This window comes from Manacus candei, unplaced genomic scaffold (genome assembly GCF_025592945.1).
Source record: "Manacus candei isolate 608988 ecotype Guabito, Panama unplaced genomic scaffold, ASM2559294v1 h1tg000049l, whole genome shotgun sequence".
Classification (NCBI taxonomy): domain Eukaryota; kingdom Metazoa; phylum Chordata; class Aves; order Passeriformes; family Pipridae; genus Manacus; species Manacus candei.
The window spans coordinates 4,211,021-4,229,238 of NW_026138097.1; the positions used below are offsets into that span (position 1 = coordinate 4,211,021).

General features: G+C 47.9%; 2 protein-coding genes across 4 annotated transcripts in view; one reads left to right on the plus strand and one right to left on the minus strand.

Annotated features, from left to right (window-relative positions):
- The window catches only part of LOC127476175 (uncharacterized), a 320,718-nt gene extending 305,152 nt beyond the window's left edge, over nucleotides 1–15,566 (plus strand). For 2 of the 3 annotated variants that reach the window (XR_007906492.1, XR_007906493.1), the window contains exon 4: nucleotides 15,241–15,566. The gene's annotated coding sequence lies outside the window, so the exon portion shown is untranslated. The remainder of the gene's footprint in view (nucleotides 1–15,240) is intronic. The other variant, XR_007906495.1, reaches the window with a different exon arrangement.
- On the minus strand, nucleotides 9,682–11,003 carry LOC127476188 (endogenous retrovirus group K member 5 Gag polyprotein-like). The gene is made up of 2 exons (XM_051798775.1): nucleotides 10,689–11,003; nucleotides 9,682–10,424 (listed from the first exon to the last, which is right to left on the minus strand). Exons 1-2 carry the CDS (start codon nucleotides 10,996–10,998, stop codon nucleotides 10,066–10,068), a joined length of 669 nt encoding a protein of 222 aa, XP_051654735.1. The 5' UTR covers nucleotides 10,999–11,003; the 3' UTR covers nucleotides 9,682–10,065.
- Nucleotides 15,567–18,218: the final 2,652 nt, after the last annotated feature.

Consider the following 18,218-nt stretch of genomic DNA (forward strand, 5'->3'; position numbering starts at 1 on the left):
TGGGGCCGCCTCCTCTCTACCTCTTCTCCCTTCTTCTCCCTCCCCGGTCCTCCTCGTCCAACTCTGCCCGCGTGCTGTGCCGGGCACCAGCGATTCTCGGGCTCTCGTCCGGTGGGGGCTGGATGCGGATGGCAGGCAGCAGCGGCGGTATCGTGGTGGCGGTCGGGGCTCTTCACAGCGGTGGCGGGACCGGGTTAGGTAGGAGGGGTGAGGATTGGTATCGAGGTGTTCAAGATTGACAGACCATGAGCTTTTTTCTCCCGCAATATCTCTTCCCTCTCATCTTCTGATGTACTAAGTTGTTTAGAAAGGAGATCCTCTCTCATTTTAGTGCCATTCTGACAATATGGGGCTTCACAACTCAGCCCTTGTGGAGTGCCGCATTCTCTGCCACTATCTGAGAAACCCCACAGCCTGAGGGATGGGTACGGGGAGCTCTGACCACGGAAGCACGTCCCAGAGCTGCATCCAGGGGCTTTGCCAGGGTTTAGTACCGTAAATTCGAAGTGACAACGAGACCTTCTTTGTCCCACATAACTTCAAGGCTCCCCCAGGGTGGCTGATGGCAATTGTACTTGTTCAGGGTCATCTCCCTACAGCGACCCCAGGTGTGTGCTCAAGACTTGCCTCTTCAATGCAAATTCTCACTAGTCCTTCTGTGTGTGCACATGGGATCACCCCCTTCCCTGGTGGTCCTTCATGTCCTTCTACTGAGTTGACAGAGATGGGAAAGAGAATGAAACTTTTGGCTCTGCCTCTAAGAGCCCGTCAACCTTCTGTAGACGTGCTGGTTCCAGCACATCCAGTTCAGATATGACAAGCTGTTCCCTGGTCCTCTGAGAAAGAGGAGCAGGAGGAGGGAGACAGAAGAACTCTCCTCAGAGAGGCTGCATCACCATGAAGTGCAAAGAAGTTCGGAGGTGCTATGCCACGTCCAAGGATTCTCTGGGGATGGTACTTCTCGCATGCACTGCCTCGCCGTAGACCTGTCCCGGGGAGAATCCCTGCTGGTAACAGGAGCACTTCTGCTGGTGACAAATACCACCTGGGCTTTTGCAAGGGCCTGTGGCACCAGTGTTGCGGCGAGGCATATCTGAACTGGATGTGCTGGAAGCAGCACATTTGCAGCAGGTTGACGGGCACATTGAGGCACAGCCAAAAGGTTCATTCTCCATCCCATTGCTCTCAACTCAGTAGAAGGACATGAAGGATCACCAGGGAAGGGCGTGGCCCATTCCCCTGTGCACTGGCTTCTCATCGAGGCCACAGAATGTCTTTAGTCTTCCCTGGAGAGACACGGAAGGACTAAACAGGGTGCCCCTCTTTGCATTGAAGAGACAACTCTTGAGCACACACCTGGTGGTGGCGTGGGTAGATGACCCTGAGCAAGTACAATTGCCAGCAGCCTCCTGGGGGAGCCTTGAAGTTATGTGGGACAAAAAGTATCTCGGTTTCCCTTTGAATTTACAGTATTGAACCCCGGCAAAGCCCCTGGATGCAGCTCTGGGATGTGCTTCCGTGGTCAGAGCTCCCCGTGCCCATCCCTCAGGTCGTGGGTCTTCTCAGATAGGGGCAGAGCATGCGGCACTCAACAAGAACTGAGCTGTATCCAGGCTCCGGGTGTGGCAGCAGGAGCCCCAGGAGATACTGCCCCTGCTGCCATGAACAGTAGGAGGTGTGGTTAAGGTGGCACAGAGGATGTGCCCAGGTACAGAGCCCAAGGAGCATGCCCCAGAGTTAGTAAACTGGTTGGTTAAGAAAGTCACATGATATGTAAGGATAGAAGAGCGCGCGAGTTTGAATAAATTCTCTTTGTCTCACCATCCACGAGGAGCATCATTCATTCCTTGTTATACAAGGGCCTCACCGCTACATATGGCGCCTGAACAGGGACATTTTTAGCTTATATTAAGCAAGATATCTATCCTGGATCAGGAGATCAGCTGGTGTCTCCGGGATCGTCTCAATTTTCGGAGACGGGGGACTTTACCACAAAAAACCCTGACGTCAATAAACCCCGTAGTCTTAGTAGCATCTAAGAGACGGACAGTTAGTTTAGTGAGCTCGAAAAATATTAGATAGTGCACGGAAGAAGAGAAGAATGAGTTAGGAAGTAGGCGAGAGATCAGAGCAGGCAACTGGAGAGAGCGGAGAGGGTCAACGCAACATCAAAAGCGGTGAGTCTTGACTGGGAGACTGCTCCCTGGGCGAGACGTGCCTGCAGCTCGAAGACCCGAGCCGCGGAGTACCTTAAGATCGTCAGGGAGAAGCCTGTTGGTCCCCTGAATGTCGGTCATCTGGTAAAAGCGGCATGCTGCTGCCGACTAAGCCGGATCACGTGCAAGAAGCGGTTTCGCTGCCGCCCGTACCATCCCAGCCCCACCGCACGACCCCGGCATTGCCTTTCTGCCTAGCGGAAAGCGCAGAGCTCCGTGCCCACTGCACCGCCGGCCCGGTACCTAGTGCCTGTTGCCTAGCAACTATTAAACCCGTAGTTTGGAAGTACCGGGGAAAAGGCCGAGCAAGCACGTGTGCTGACCGCCCCCCGTGCTGCAGCAGGGGCCCGTGCCGGGAGTGTCCGCTTATCGGAACCCAGCGCCGCCTTAACATCACCCGCTTTCGCCCGCTGTCCCTTCCGAAACCGCGCTGCATCCGAAAGCCACGTGGAAAAGGCAGAACTGCACCGCGACCCTATCGGAGCCCCCTGCTCCATCCTGCACACCAGAGCAGACTGACCACCTCCTGCCGACCCTCGCCTGTCTGTGACGACAGTGTAGACTCTTCAAGCTGAGGAAAAACCTTTCAGAAACCGCGGAAACCCCAAAAGAACTTTTTACCGCTTTTCGCCGCTTTGTGCCGCCGGCCCAGTGCTAGGACCGCCCACCGGTCCCGCGCCTCGCGGTGCCCACCGAGCCGCGCACTCCGAGGACGCCCCACGCCTGCCGACCCGGCCCCGCCGCTGCCCTGAGCCCGCAGCTTGCAGCCTGCGTCGGGACACCAGCCACCAGCGTCGGAACCCCACGGCCTGCCATCGCCGAGCCAGCGTGGTTTCCTGACACTGTGACATACCTTGATAATGTAGCTTTATTACCTGTTATTTTGAATGGTCTCTTAGAGAACCTGTATTCTGATGGAGGACAAATGAGGCAATTATTTGCCTTAAAACTCTGGGTATAGTGTTAAACATTGCTGCTTTAGCAGCCTTTCAGTTTCTGTCAGTCAATGACTGTGGCGTCTCAGGATGTGATTTTGTGTGCATTTGTATAGAAATCATACCTTTTGTAACTTACAGGAACTAACCAGAACGCATTTCAAACAACAGGTAAGGGTTAACAACATCTCAAGGAAATTCACTTTCAAAACAGGTTATCAACTTCATAGCATAATAAGCACAATCATAACATCAACGGATTGTTTTAAATTTTTCCAAGGTAATGACAATCAGTCCAGAACTATACAGAAGCTTAGTTCATGGCTTGTAGTTTTCTTACTCTTCCGTGGCAGGATTTATTTAAGTCTATTGCAGCATATTGTGTTTTCCTAGATAAATGTGTGAAGGCCCTGAGGCCTTTCACTGGTTCAGTTTTGCATCAGGTGTGGTTTTTAAAGGTAAACTGTTGATTTCTGCCCCAATCTGTGCTTAAGGAGATGGATTAAAATATTACCACTAAAACTTGCCAGGGCATCTTGAAATCCAGTGTCCTCAGCTGTCATCCTATCCAAATTGTCCTTTCAAAGCTGGAATGTTGGTAAAGGCAGGATTTCTTCCATCCAGTTCTTCAGTCGTGCTCTGCCCTAAATGACAAGCTTACAAACTCAATAGCAACTTACACAGATTTAGGTGGTGAGGTATGACAGAAGAGGCTGTTTTAGAACCAACAGCGGGCTTCTCTCAGTTTGATCCCACTGAAACAAAGCTGCAATGCTTCATACCTGCTGGAAACAAAAACTAGGCAGATTTGCCTTTCAGGATCTCTCTTGTTTTCTTTGCCTTTTATTACCTTAGTATTTTTTTCTAACATTTGGTTTGCCTCTGCAGTTAGCAATTCGTCAGACTTTAAGTTGGAGTTCTCCCCTAGCAACACAAAGAGAGGGCAACTGGTAGCCCTCTGAGGTTCCTGCAACTCGTGTAAATACAAATGTTTTTTACCTCGAGCTGTGTCACCTGTGTAGAGCTTTTTTGCTGTGTTGTCTTGTCCATGGCAAGTCCAGAGTTGTGGTTATTGGATTCTTCCTGAAACAACCTGAAGATCTGCACCTTGGGCAGTTTTGGTTAAAACAGCAGAAACAATTAGCAGTTCATTTCTTGTGGCATTGGTTATTAATGTGTCCTCTGCATAATGGTGTATTATGGCTGTCTGATACTTCATCGAGGTATTTTGCATCCTTGAGGAAAGGCAGCTCAGTGAATTTCCTTGTGATGTTGTTTACCCTTACCTGTTGTTTGAAATGCATTCTGGTTGGTTCCTGTGAGTTACAAAAGGTATGATTTCTATACAAATGCACACAAAATCACATCCTGAGACGCCACAGCCAATGACTGACAGAAACTGAAAGGCTGCTAAAGCAGCAATGTTTAACACTATACCCAGAGTTTTAAGGCAAACAATTGCCTCATTCGTCCTCCATCAGAATACAGGTTCTCTAAGAGACCAGTCAAAATAACAGGTAATAAAGCTACATTATCAAGGTATGTCACAGTGTCAGGAAACCACCCTAGAGAGTTAATAGTAGATGAAGCCTGGCGATCAGAGATATACATTTTTGAATTAGACATATTGAAATTGTACATGCAAATAGATATACATCCACAAAACATAACTGCTACTACACTCACTAGACAAATCACAAAAGTGTAAAACACGTGAGTTAGTTGCTTGTTGCGGTTAGGCAGCTCAGCAGCATTTTTGATAGTCTGTGCACTGTTTAAAACCATGATGGGGTTTATGGGCATCCTCAGGGTGACAGAGAATGGTAAAGGAATGGTTTTTTGAATCAGTTACCACTCGTGACCAATTTGCTAGAAGCCTTATGGGTAGAGGCAGTCCGATCTGCAAGGTTTCTGCATGTTTTTTGACTGCGTGTTCTGCTGTTGACATCTGTAATGTTTTCCACCTTTCACCTTTCTTTGAGGTACAGGGTACATGGTTATTTTGGGGGCTGGTTACTGGTATATTGTGGCTTGTCTTAAGTAGGTTTCTCTTTTGCACATGAAAAGTAGTGCTAAAAAAGAGTACAGCTAGTAATGCTATTACAAGCAATACAATGCTTGCAGCATATCTTTTGTTTTGCGTATGGCACCCTTGGTACAACTGAGTCATTTCTCTGCTGCTAGGGTGTTTGTGGAATGTTGCAATTAGGGGTTTCCAGGGGCAATCCTCCTGAGAGTGATCCATTTCTCCACAACTAAAACAACTAGCTGTGTGTCTGACTTCCTTGTGTATTCTCATCTGGGCATCTAAAGCTGCAGCTAGAGAGGCAGGTAGTTGCTTCTCAAGGCAAGTTTCTTGATAGGGTTGTACCAGCTCAGTAAAGTCACAGTTCTCCCTTGCAGGAGGGCTCTGCAAAGCTCTTGCATTTATTTTCTCTTTCCAAAGCCAAATGCTGAGGTGCTGTTCAAGGCACGAACCCCACTCAAACACGAACAAGTGCCAGAACAGAATTACCGTTTATTCAAACTGCCTAGGTTTAAATACCACACCTGAACATGTCACGTGACCCTCTAACCAATGACAATCAAATACTGTCTGAGAACCCGGGAGACCACAACTCCCATGGTTCATTGCTGCATTCTTCCTGCCACATCTTCCCCCCCTTTTTATTAACAAGTTGAGAAACAATACATTTTTAACATTCTTATTATAACAAATCTTATTTCAACTAATTATAAAAAACAGGGCCTATCGTCACAAGGCCTTTATTGAACTGTTTACAACTTTATTGGTTCGTGCAATATTCAAACAATCTCAAATTACCCAGGGTTTGTAGGTGTGGATAACCTTTTATCTGAGGGTGACTTTGTGTAATGGCATCATTTTTATTAAAAAGGGAAATGTGTTGGGTTGTAGATGTTGTGTCTGACGTGGTGTTTTTTGAAGTAGTGTTTAAGACGTCTTGCTATAAAGTGTACTTGCGTTCACACACACATACATGCGTCCACTCAACTTTCTCATTCATACTCCGGTGGCCACCGTTTCATTCTCTCCTTACACATGCACTCTTAAACCCTTTATTGTGTTTGACTCATGGAGTTTTGGTTCTGTATTGGTTACTGTTTATATGTTTCTTTTGGTTCTGTATTGGTTACTATTTATGTGTTTCTTTTGGTTCTGCATTGGTTACTGTTTATATGTTTCTTTTGGTTCTGTTGCTTCTTTGTGATTATCCCTGTTTTAAGGAAATGTTAATGTAGATTTACACACATAGGGAACAGACCCATATCTCTTTCCCTCTTTTTTTTTTTTTTTTTTTTTCCCCCCGTGTGATGAGTTTACTATTGTTGGTCATGTTTCTTCTAATCCAAATCCTTCACTTATTTCTTCTGGTGGTTGTTCCTGTTGTGGTGGAGGGCTAATATAAGGCCTGACACATCTAGAAGGGACCCATTGCAATTTGGTACCCTTGGATACACAGGCATATCCCCTTCCCCATGTTATGAGATCTAATGGTCCTGACCATTGCCCAGATATTAGATCTTTGATCATAACTAGTGGTTTGGAAGATGAAAGTATTTGAGTTTTATGTTGGCGTTCATACCTGCTATGGTCTGTGTCATCACAGTTTAAGAAATTTAGAACATATGACGCTTTCCATAAGCGTTCCTGGGGGCTATATACCGACTCCCCTCTTTTTTGTCTTTGAAGCATTTCCTTTAGTGTACGGTGAGCTCTTTCTACAATCGCTTGTCCTGTGGGTGAATGTGGTATACCTATGGAATGGAGTACCCCCCAATCTGTGAGAAATGTTTTGATTTTTTTAGAACAATAAGCAGGGCCATTGTCGGGTTTTATGGTTTTTGGAATTCCTAGGATTGCGAAATAACTGAGCCAGTGTCTGATAACGTCTTTGGCTTTTTCTCCCGTGTGTGCTGTTGCATTAATGTATCTGGAATGCGTGTCTACTGTAACATGGACATATTTAAGTTTACCGAATTCAACTATATGTGTAACGTCTGTCTGCCAGATTTCATTGGCTGTTATGCCCCTGGGATTAACCCCTTCCTTAGCCAGCATTGGGGTAATTCGCTGGCAGTCAGAGCATGACATAATTATGTCTCTGACCTGGTTTATTGTAATTTGGAATTGTCTCTTTAATGAACGTGCATTTTGGTGGAAGAACTGGTGTGAGAGTTTAGCCTGTTCCAGAATTTTGGGAACTGTAGTTACCATAGCGGTTGCATCAGCTTTTTGATTGCCCTCTGCTATGGGTCCTGGAAGTTCTGTGTGTGATCGAGTGTGCATTATGTAAAAATCAAATTTTCTGTGGTTGATAAGAAACCATATGGTACGAATTTCTGTGAATAAGTGAGGATTAGTGACACCTCGAAGGAAGGAGGCTTCGAGACGTGAGACCAACCCTGCTGCATAGTGAGAATCTGTGACAACATTCATAGGTTGATCATGGAACAATTCAAATGCCATGCGGATAGCTGCGAGTTCTAAAACCTGTACAGAACCTTGGTCCAAGGTTTGTACCTTATTGTCCCATTGTCCTGTGGCAGGGTTCTTCCATGTCACGACGGCTTTTTTCGATCGTCCAGACGCATCAGTGAAGACTGTGACTCCATTTACTGGTCGTAGTTTGCAGCGACGCGTGGCCATCAGGGGTAGATTTCCTATTTCCGCCCAGAGTTTATGTTTCAGGAAGTGAATGGAAATATTACCGTTGAAGTCCGCTAATGCAGTCTGAAACCCAGCGTCCTCTGCAAGAAGCCAGTCTAAGTTGTCTTTTGTGGCTGGAATGTAGATCGTCTCAGGATCCCTTCCATCCATCTCCTGCAGACATCCTCTACCTTTCATAATGAGCTTAGCAAGCATGTCATTAATGGTCCAAACAGTCTTAGGTGGAGAGTGGGGAAGAAATAACCATTCTAGAATTCTCAAAGGGTCGGATTCTGCCTGATCCCGTTGGAAAAGGACAGCAAAAGGTTGGAACTTGCTGGATATGATGGCGAGGCGAATGTGCAGGTCAGGGTGTCATCGTCTGCTTTGCCTGTTTTTGACAGCTTGGGAGCATACTTCCAGAGCTTGTTTTGCTTCTGGGGTTAGGGATCGAATAGATGTGAGAGTTGGGTCACCTTTAAGTAGCTGGAAGAGGGGGTGCAATTCCTCTGTTGTGATCCCCAAGACAGGCCTCAGCCAGTTAATGGCTCCTAAAAGCCGTTGCAAATCATTCAGGGTCATAGTGTCCGTTACTTTGAAAGTCAGTGGTCGTGGCATGATTTCCTGTTGAGTGATCCTCCATCCGAGGTAGGTCCAAGGTTGGGTGCGTTGAATTTTTTCTGGGGCAAGCTGCAGACCTGCTTTTTGGATGGTGTCTGTTAAGGCAGTCAAGGTGGATTGTAGTTCGGTCCCGTGTTTTGCTGCTATCAGGATGTCATCTATATAATGATAGATGATGGCTGAAGGGTGGAGTTTTCGAACAGGGTGTATGATGTTGGCTACCACTGTTTGACAAATCATCGGGCTGTTTTTCATGCCCTGAGGCAGTACTGTCCAGTGGTATCTTTGCATGGGTTCCGCATGATTGTAGGTTGGAACTGAAAAGGCGAAGCGGGGTGCATCTTCTGGATGTAAAAAGATTGTGAAAAAACAATCTTTCAAATCTATTACTACCCATCCCGCAGGTAGCATGGCAGGGGAAGGAAGTCCTGGTTGCAGCGTTCCCATTGGCTCGATGGTTGCATTAATTGTTCTGAGGTCTTGTAGTAAACGCCATTTGCCGCTCTTCTTGGGTATGCAAAACACCAGAGTGTTCCATGGGCTAGAAGTTGGTACTATATGTCCAGCGTTTAGTTGTTCCTGTACAAGGTCTAGCAGGTGACTTAGCCGTTCCCTCTTCAAGGGTCATTGGTCCGCCCATATCGGGTTGTCTGTCTTCCATTTTAGTTTGATAAGTTCATGGAACGGCTGACCAATGACCCTTACTGAAAAACCTGATTGTTTGCTGTTGCTATCTGTACAGTGGTACCAAATTGCCCGAGGACATCCCTTCCCCACAAGGTACACGGAATGGGAGCTATGAAGGGTGCAATCCTAGCAGTCTGTCCCTCAGGTCCCAATACCGTACGCAGATGCTTACTCTGTCTAGGTCTTTGCATACCCCCCACCCCCAAGATGGTTGAGGCGGGGAACACAGTGGGCCATTCTGATGGCCACTCAGAGTCTTTAATTATAGACACATCTGCTCCTGTATCCACTAAACCCTTAAATTTACGCCCATCAATATGACATGTCATCATGGGTTGGGAGGCAGAGATCGACTTGGCCCAGAAGATCTGTTGGGGATTTGTGCCTGCAAATGCCTCAGTACTCTTATTACCCTTTTGTGTGGAGAAAGTGTTATAGAAAGGAATTAATTGGGCTAAGTACTGCCCTTTTGGTATATAACAAGGTGATACAGGTGTCCAGGCCATAATTTGCATTTCATTATGAAAATCGGGATCAATTTCTCTGGGTAAAATGAATATACCCATCATGGTAGTTGGTGAGCACCCAATTAGTAAGGCATGCATTCCTGCCTTCAGAGGTCCCCAGACTCCAGTGGGTATCAAAACCACTGCAGTAGATGTTAGAACTATTGGTTCTCTGGAGACCAGGTCCAGCCCAGTGCTGCCTGAGGTGGCGGCGAGCAAATTGCTGGCATGTTGTTTGAAGCCGTATTTGTTTGGTTGGTCAGGGTGCACGGCTTCGCACCCTGTCTCCCGTTTCCCTGCGGTTTAGTCCCCCCTTTTATACCACCTCGGAACTTGCAGTCACTAGCCCAGTGTTTTCCTTTGCCACATCGAGGGCAGTATCCTGGGGGTTTTTTAGTGCAGTGTCTTTTAATGTGATCAGTTGCTCCGCATCAGAAGCAACCGCCTTTTTCCTTTTCCCCTTCGGGTACATGCAGTTTGGCTGCTAATGCTGTGGCTAGTGAGTCTGTGTGGTGATTGACTGACCCGACATCCTGGCAAGCTCGGACCAATTCAGCTAATGTGCACTGGTCGCGTTTGGGGATCGACTGCAGGGCCCTTCGACAGTCAGAGTTGGCATTTTCATAGGCGAACTGCTTGAAGAGCATCTCTCTCGCCTCGTCATTGTCTATTTGTCTCTCTAAGGAAGCCTGCAGTCGATCCAGAAACTTGGGGTAAGGTTCAGTGGACCCTTGGAAGACTTTAGAAAAGGATAGGTTAGAGTCTTTGTCTATGCATGGAAGCTTTCGCACTGTTCTCAATACAAGTTTTGCGATTACTTCGTATATCTCTCGGGGGTAATCTATTTGGGACTCGGGCTTTGAATATGCCCCCTCCCCGACTAATTGAGCATAAGTCATTCTCGTTTGAGCGTTAGTTTGGTCATTAATATAAGCCTTACAGCTTTCTCTAAAGTCTGTGAGCCATACACTAAATGAGCATGCATTAACCACTTTCAAATCACCCACACGAGATGCTTCCTCCCTGCATTTATCCCATAAACCTATGGAGGGACCTCTACTCAATCCTGAAGCTGTTTCTCCTTCTGTGTCCTCTATAGACTCGCTGTCCATTTGTCCATCATAGTCATTCTCCTCCCTTCCCGGCAAAACGCCTGAACCTGGGGGTGGTGGCTTCACTTCCGGCGCACGGCAGGGGCAACATGGCGGTGCCTCCGGTGCCACTCTCCTTCTGCACATTGACTGTGCAACCGCCGTGTAACGGTCACCCCGTAACGGTCCAGGGGTAGACGCTGCTCTGTAACAGTCCTCGGCTCCAGCAGCACTACTTGCTGCTCTGTATGGTATGGTCTCAACTGCAGCCATGGGCGCTGGCATAAAGCCAGCATCGCCCCCCGCTGTCATGCTCATGCTGCCAGCCCCCAAGACATGCTCCTTCACACCACACGCTGCCACTGCACTGTTCCCCCCAAGGGCTCCCCCTCCCCCCCATCCCCCCTGACCAACGTGCATTCTCCCCCTGCCCCACTCGGTCGGTGGGGGGGCTGGGGTTGAAGGGGGGGGGTTGAGGGGAAAGGAGTAAGGAGGGGGGAAGTCCACTCTCCCGGGTGCATTTGCCTTTCTGTAGTGCTTATTCAAGGCTATCATAATGTCTTTCCATGTAGCCAAATTCTTGAGGGTGTCTGTTTTTCCCTCACTGGCTTTTTCAATAATTTTGTTCCCTATTTTCCTCCAAGTTGACACTTGACAAGGTTCAGTCAGAGGTAATGCAATTTCATGCAACGAAATCCAATATAACAAGTCCCATAACTTACTTTCTTCTACGGTTACACTCTGTTCTTGTAAAAGTTGAGAGATAGCTTCAGCTGTTTGTTTGATTTTTGGAGTATTTCCCTCCTGACGGGTAAACCACCCTCCCATATTCGCCAATTTTTGGTTACCTCTGTGCTGAAGCTCTGTTGTCCTTTCTTCTGGTCCTTTCTTCTTCCTTTTTTGTTCCTTTTTGCAGAGGTAACCCAATGCGCTGAATTCTTTCTTTTCTTCCTTTTGGTTTTGGCGATATGGACACCCCCGGACAGGTTCCCCATAGCTTCTGCTCCTGGTTGCCGGTAACCTGCTGAAGTCCCTTATCAGACGACCATTTGAGGTGCTGTTCAAGGCACGAACCCCACTCAAACACAAACAAGAGCCAGAGCAGAATTACCGTTTATTCAAACTGCCTAGGTTTAAATACCACGCCTGAACATGTCACGTGACCCTCTAACCAATGACAATCAAATATTGTCTGAGAACCCGGGAGACCACAACTCCCATGGTTCATTGCTGCATTCTTCCTGCCACAAAATGCTTGCACAGCATCTCTCTGGCTTCATTGTATTCAATTTGCTTGTTCAGAGTCCACTGCAGCTGGTCCAAACATCTTAAATTTGTATAACTTTGTAACTCTTTACTGTTGGATAGGTAATCAATTTGATCAGCAGTGAGAATGTTTTCCATAGCTTTTAGGGCTTGCCTGGCTATCTCTCTATGGTATTTTGATTGTGAATCTAAATTACAATTTGCTTTCCCGCCTGATTGATGTGCCGTGGTGTCTGTTTGTAGGTATTTAATATGAACAGAGCAATTTTTCTGGAAATCAGCTAATCAGACCGTATATTGGGTGTCACTGAGAACTAGTTTTATCAGTTCTTTCCAGTCATATGTGGTGAGGGGATAGGTGTGACTCAATGCCTCCAAATATTTAAAAATATTGGTTAAGGACAGACCAGAACCTCTTATCAATTGCCTCAGGTTCTCTGTGGCCTCATACAAGGCCTGACTCTGAGGGGGATGGCTTTGGCTCATATCGTCTGGGCATGCCTGAATAATATTCAGGTTTTCCATTCGAAACACCCTGTCCAGACATTGCTCCCACATGTTAGCTGACTTCTCCCCCTGTGCCCTATTGATCCCTCCCTTTGGAACCATGTTTGGCTCTTTCTCCCCCTCCTTCTCCCCTTCCTTCTCCCCCTCCCCCCATTTCTCCCATTCCTCCCATCCCTCCCCCCTTGTGGTCTCGGTAAAACCGGTTCCCCGTGGGGGGATGGTGGGCGGTGGGTAGGGGGCGGGGTTGGCTCCTCGGCCGGAAAAAAAAGGTTGGAGTTCAGTCTGTGTGTGGGGGAGGAAAATGGCTGCGGCCATGGCTGCCCACGTGGTCGCTGTTCATTCGCAGCGAAAGGGGGTGAATACATTAAGTTATTCTCCCCATCACTGTAACAGGACTGCCTTGTGTTGACCCGGGGGTCGGAAGTTCGCATGGCAATGTCTGTCCCTTCACAGCGACTCGTTTTACTTGGCTCTCGTGTGTCCCGGTATGATCCCTGAGTTTGTATTACCATGTTGTGCTGTGCTTGCTCTCAGCAAAGTGTGTGGTGGGTGGGTGTGGGCTGTTTTGTTCTTCCCTGTGTGCCTCGTGCAGGCAGAGTTTATCAGAGTAAACTGCTTTATGTTGCAAAGTTTGCAAAACGCTAGAGTCTGAGTTTTGCTTCAATGTATCATGAGGTTTCTATGGAAAGATGGTGTCTTATGTTACCTTATCTCGAGCGGCTGGGAGCACACGTTCTGAGTCCTTTTGTAGAAATTTGGGCTAACTTGCAGTCTTTTTTCTGCGGCTTTGGGGGGTCCGGCTTCTCCGTCTGCGGTGTGGGGGTTGCGCTGTGCTGCTCCGGCGGCGTGGGCGGTTCTGCGGGGGCTGGGGGCAGCTGCGGCATGGGGTAGCCCCTGGCGCGGGGGCAGGTTCAGCAGATGCTGGCTCGGAGATGGCAGGCCGTGGGGTTCCGGTGCTGGTGGCTGGTGTCCCGGCGCAGGCTGCAAGCTGCGGGCTCGGGGCAGTGGCGGCGCAGGGTCGGCAGGCGCGGGGCTGGCGGTTGGTCCTAGCGCCGGGCCGGCGGCACAATGCGACGAAAAGCGGCCAAAAGTTCTTTTGGGGTTTCCGCAGTTTCTGAAAACTTTTTCCTCAACTTGAAGAGTCTACACTGCCGTCACAGACAGGCAGGGGTCAGCAGGAGGTGGCCAGTCTCCTCCGGTGCTCAGGATGGATAGGGTCGCGATAGGGTCGATAGGGTCGCGGCGCAGTTCTGCCTTTTCCACGTGGCTTCTGGATGCAGCGCGGTTTCGGCAGGGACAGCGGGTGAATGTGGACGATGTTAAGGCGGCACTGGGTTCCGTTAAGCGGATACTCCCGGTGCGGGCCCCTGCTGCGGCGTGGGGGGCGGTCAGCACATGTGTTTGCTCGGCCTTTTCCCTGGTACTTCCAAACTTCGGTTTTAGTAGTTGCTAGGCAACAGGCACTAGGTGCCGGGCCGGCGGTGCAGCGGGCACGGAGCTCTGCGCTTTCTGCTAGGCAGAAAGGCAATGCGGGGGTCGTGCGGTGGGGCTGGGATGGTACGGGTGACAGTGAAACCGTTTCTCGCACTAGGTCCAGCACAGTCGGCAGCGGCATGCCACTTTTACCAGATGACCGACATTCAGGGGACCAACAGGCTTTTCCCTGACGATCTTAAGGTGCTCCGCGGCTCGGGTCTCCGAGCTGCAGGCACGTCTCGCCCAGGGAGCAGTCTTAGGCGTGCGGGGTGCATCCCACTCAAGACTCACCGCTTTTGATGTTGCGTTGACCCTCTCCGCTCTCTCCGGTTGCCTGCTCTGACCTCTCGCCTACTTCCTTAACTCTTTCTTCTCTTCTTCCGTGCACTATCTAATATTTTTCGAGCTCGCTAAACTAACTGTCCATCTCTTAGAGGCTACTAAGACCACGGGGTTTATTGACGTCAGGGTTTTTTGTGGTAAAGTCTCCCGTCTCCGAAAATTGAGACGATCTCGGAGACACCAGCTGATCTCCTGGTCCAGGATAGATATCTCACTTAATATAAGCTAAAATTGTCCCTTTCGGATTGCCATATGTTGCGGTTAGGCCCTTGAATAACAAGGAATGAATGATGCTCCTCGTGGATGGTGAGACAAAGAGGATTTATTCAAACTCGCGCGCTCTTTTATCCTTACATATCATGCGACTTTCTTAACCAACCAGTTTACTAACTCTGGGGCATGCTCCTTGGGCTCCGTACCTGGGCACATCCTCTGTGCCACCTTAGTCACGCCTCCTGCAGTTGCTTAGCAACCCTTTGGTACACTAAATAGATTAACATTAATATTAAGCAGTTACTCCCTATGAAATAGGAAAATTCTCACGTCAAGCACCTCACACTAATCCATAAAAGAGTAAAGGCACATATTGAAACACGTACTAAGTTTAAACAAAAGGGGGGAGAACTGGTGTAACCTGCAAGAACATCTGTAAAAACCTATGTATGTTATCAATTTTTGAGTTGTGACAGTGCTGAAAGAAGCAGGTCTGAAAAGCAGCACACACCTCAGGCGTTTGTTTCTTCCAAGTTGCTAATCATAGTAAGATTTGATTTCAGGACGATGGATGAGATTCCTAGGTTTGTGACATGGAAAGAAAGCTATGCCGAAAAGTTATAAGAAAAAACTCCAACAGGTTTCTTCCAGGTGTGAAAAACCCTATTCAAATATGTGACCACAGCAGCAAGAACCAGTGCAACGCAGAAGTTTGGAAAAGAGTTATGTTATGTTTCAAGTTTACATTAGAAAATGACCAACGTGGTGAAAAGCAATCTCTGGAATGTGCGTGTGTGTGTTCGTGTGTGTGTTCAGTGTACGGTGGCCACCGACGTATGTATGAGTGTGTGACTGAAAATAGTTGTTAGACTGGTCAAATAATAAAAGACAAACACCCCACAAAATAACACTACCTCAGCCACAGGTCGCTTTTAAGAAATTGTCGTTTGCTAAGATTACCCTGTTCTTAAATAAAGTTGAATTCCCCAGTTATAAAACCCCTCAGATTAATAAAGTTATAAGTTTATACACAGTTAAGTTAAGCCCCAAGTTAATAAAGTAATGATCCAAGTTGCACTACCCTATAGGAATATAAGAAGGTTTTAAAAAGGTTTACATTAGAGTTAAGAAACTGAGCAAGCACTGTGCTAGATCACTGCGGAGTTTAGTAGTTTTATAATGTTCTGATTGTTAAAATTGTTGTTTGCATTGTTGTCTGCATTTTTGTTCATACTGTTTTTGTGACTTCTTAATATAATTAGAAGAGGGGATGTGTAGGAGGCGTGGCTAAGGTGGCCCAGAGGATGTGCCCAGGTACGGAGCCCAAGGAGCATGCCCCAGAGTTAGTAAACTGGTTGGTTAAGAAAGTCACATGATATGTAAGGATAAAAGAGCGCGCGAGTTTGAATAAATCCTCTTTGTCTCACCATCCACGAGGAGCATCATTCATTCCTTGTTATACAAGGGCCTAACCGCTACAATGAACTGTCTGTCTGGCTGTGTGCAAGGGAAGGACTCCTGTGTCTGAAAACCATTGAGTGACGGAGCAGTGAGCCCTCGCCAGGGCACCACTGACTCTTGGTTATACTGGCCATCCACCACGACCCAGAGACCATTTTCCAGCACTGCTATGCAGCATGTCATTCCCAGTCTGTCCGTAAAACCGAGGTTGCCCCATCCCAGCGACAGAATCTGACACGTCCCCTTGTTGAACTTCCTCTGGTGGATGATTGCGCAAACCTCTAATTTGAGGTCTCTCTGCACTGCCTCCCTCTTCCATGAGGCCCTAGAGTGTCACCATGCCCCTTTGATTCCAGGGGAATCTGCAGTGTTCCAGGTTCTACGTGAAGCCCCATATTGTCACAATGGCACTAAAATGAGAGAGGATCTCCTTTCTAAACGACTTAGTACATCAGAAGTTTTATCTTAGATAAAAATGATATCCTAATTCTTTTAAGACTTCTGTTATTTTTAGGAGAGAGAATCTAGATAACACGTGGAAACTAACAGAGAGTATATCGTATGCCCATCTTCAAGAAATTAGCTTACGTGCCTCAGAAATCTTCTTTAATAAGAGATTGTTCTGTTAAGACCAATTTGCTTAAAAAATTAAACATTGTTTAAGCAAATGGGAAGTTCTAAGACACATGTCTTGGTCCTAGAACATTTAATTTAGGAGTGAGAGGTCAGATAGATCAATCAGAGATGCTACGAGGCCTGATTAGCGAGAAGACCACTCTCCGAACATGACTACCCCCCGAAGAAATGGACGCTAGATAGAAGTCTTGCTTCACGAATAAAACCCAAGATGCTATATGACGTCAAAATCATAACCTAATTCTCGACTGCTTGTGAAGGGGGGTGGGGTCTTTCAAACATCACTGTATTTATATTCTGAAATTTATACTAGATCTTTGATCCATGCATGGTAGAGTACCCCATGTATCCCCAGCTGACATATTAAAGAAATGTTCGATCCAATGGTTTCTGGTCATTGGGTTTAATTCTTTTTTTCCCCTCTTTGGTTCCATGAAATTCCAAAGATATCTTAGGCTTTGTTTAATACCATGTAGTCCCGCCTCTGAGTGCCCCTCAGCCTGCTGCAGATGTGCTGCTTCCTGCACATCCAGTTCAGATATGACAGGCTGTTCCCTGGTCCTCTGAGCAAGAGGAGAAGGAGGAGGGACACAGAAGAGCTCTCCTCACGGAGGTTGCATCTCCATGAAATTCAAAGCAGGTGGGAGATGCCATGCCACATCCAAGCTTTCTCTGGGGAAGGTTCCTCTCCCATGCACTGCCTCACCGTATCACTGGTGCCACAGCCCCCGACAGAAGCAAATGTGGTCTTTTTTTCGCTAACAGAGTTGCTCCTGCTTCCAGCAGGGATGGTGCTAAAGACAGACCAGGAGAGGTTGAGCAGGGGTGCTGAACCCGAAGGGATGTTCTGCCTCTCGTGCCCCTCGATCATTCTCAAAGGCGTGTGCCCTGGAGGACAATTCAGGATTCTCCCCGGGCCAGCAAAAGAGAGATGAGTGGGAAGAGATGACGGCTACGAAAAAAGGTCATGGTCTGTCGCTTCTGCGGTGCAGAGTTCCGATCGCTGCCCCGCTGCTACCGGTCTGACCTGCCCTCCGCATCCAACCCACACCTGACGAGCACAGTGCCGGGGCGGAGCTGGTGGAGGACGGCAGGGTAGAGAGAAGAGGCGGAGAGGAGGGTGTCCGGCCTGAAGAGAGAGCCGGGGCTGTCGGAGGCCGCGAGAAGCCGGGTGGCGGATCGGCGGATGCGGCGTTTGGGGAAGCGGGGCTGGCGGCGCTGGCCGCTGTTCTGCTTGTTGCGCAGGGCTGGCGACCGGGGACAGTGGGAGCCGCCATTAAGTTACACGTGCAAGTCCCTCGAGGCTGCCGTCCTGCCTGGCAGGTTCTTAACAGAGCTCAGTCTCCGAAGTATCCTCCCTCTGCTTCATAAAGCATTCTTTCGGAACACTCACAGCTCTTATTATTTTCCCTTACTTTACTTTATTCTCTGTCCTTCAGAGAACTCCTGCAGACCGTGTTCTTTGTAGTAGTGAAACGTCCTTTTTTCCTAGAGGCACTACTTTTCTCCGCTGTAGAAGCAATTAACCGACTTTTTTATTTCTAAGATAAACCCCTGAAAACTCCAAACACGACTGTGTCAATGAATCCGTG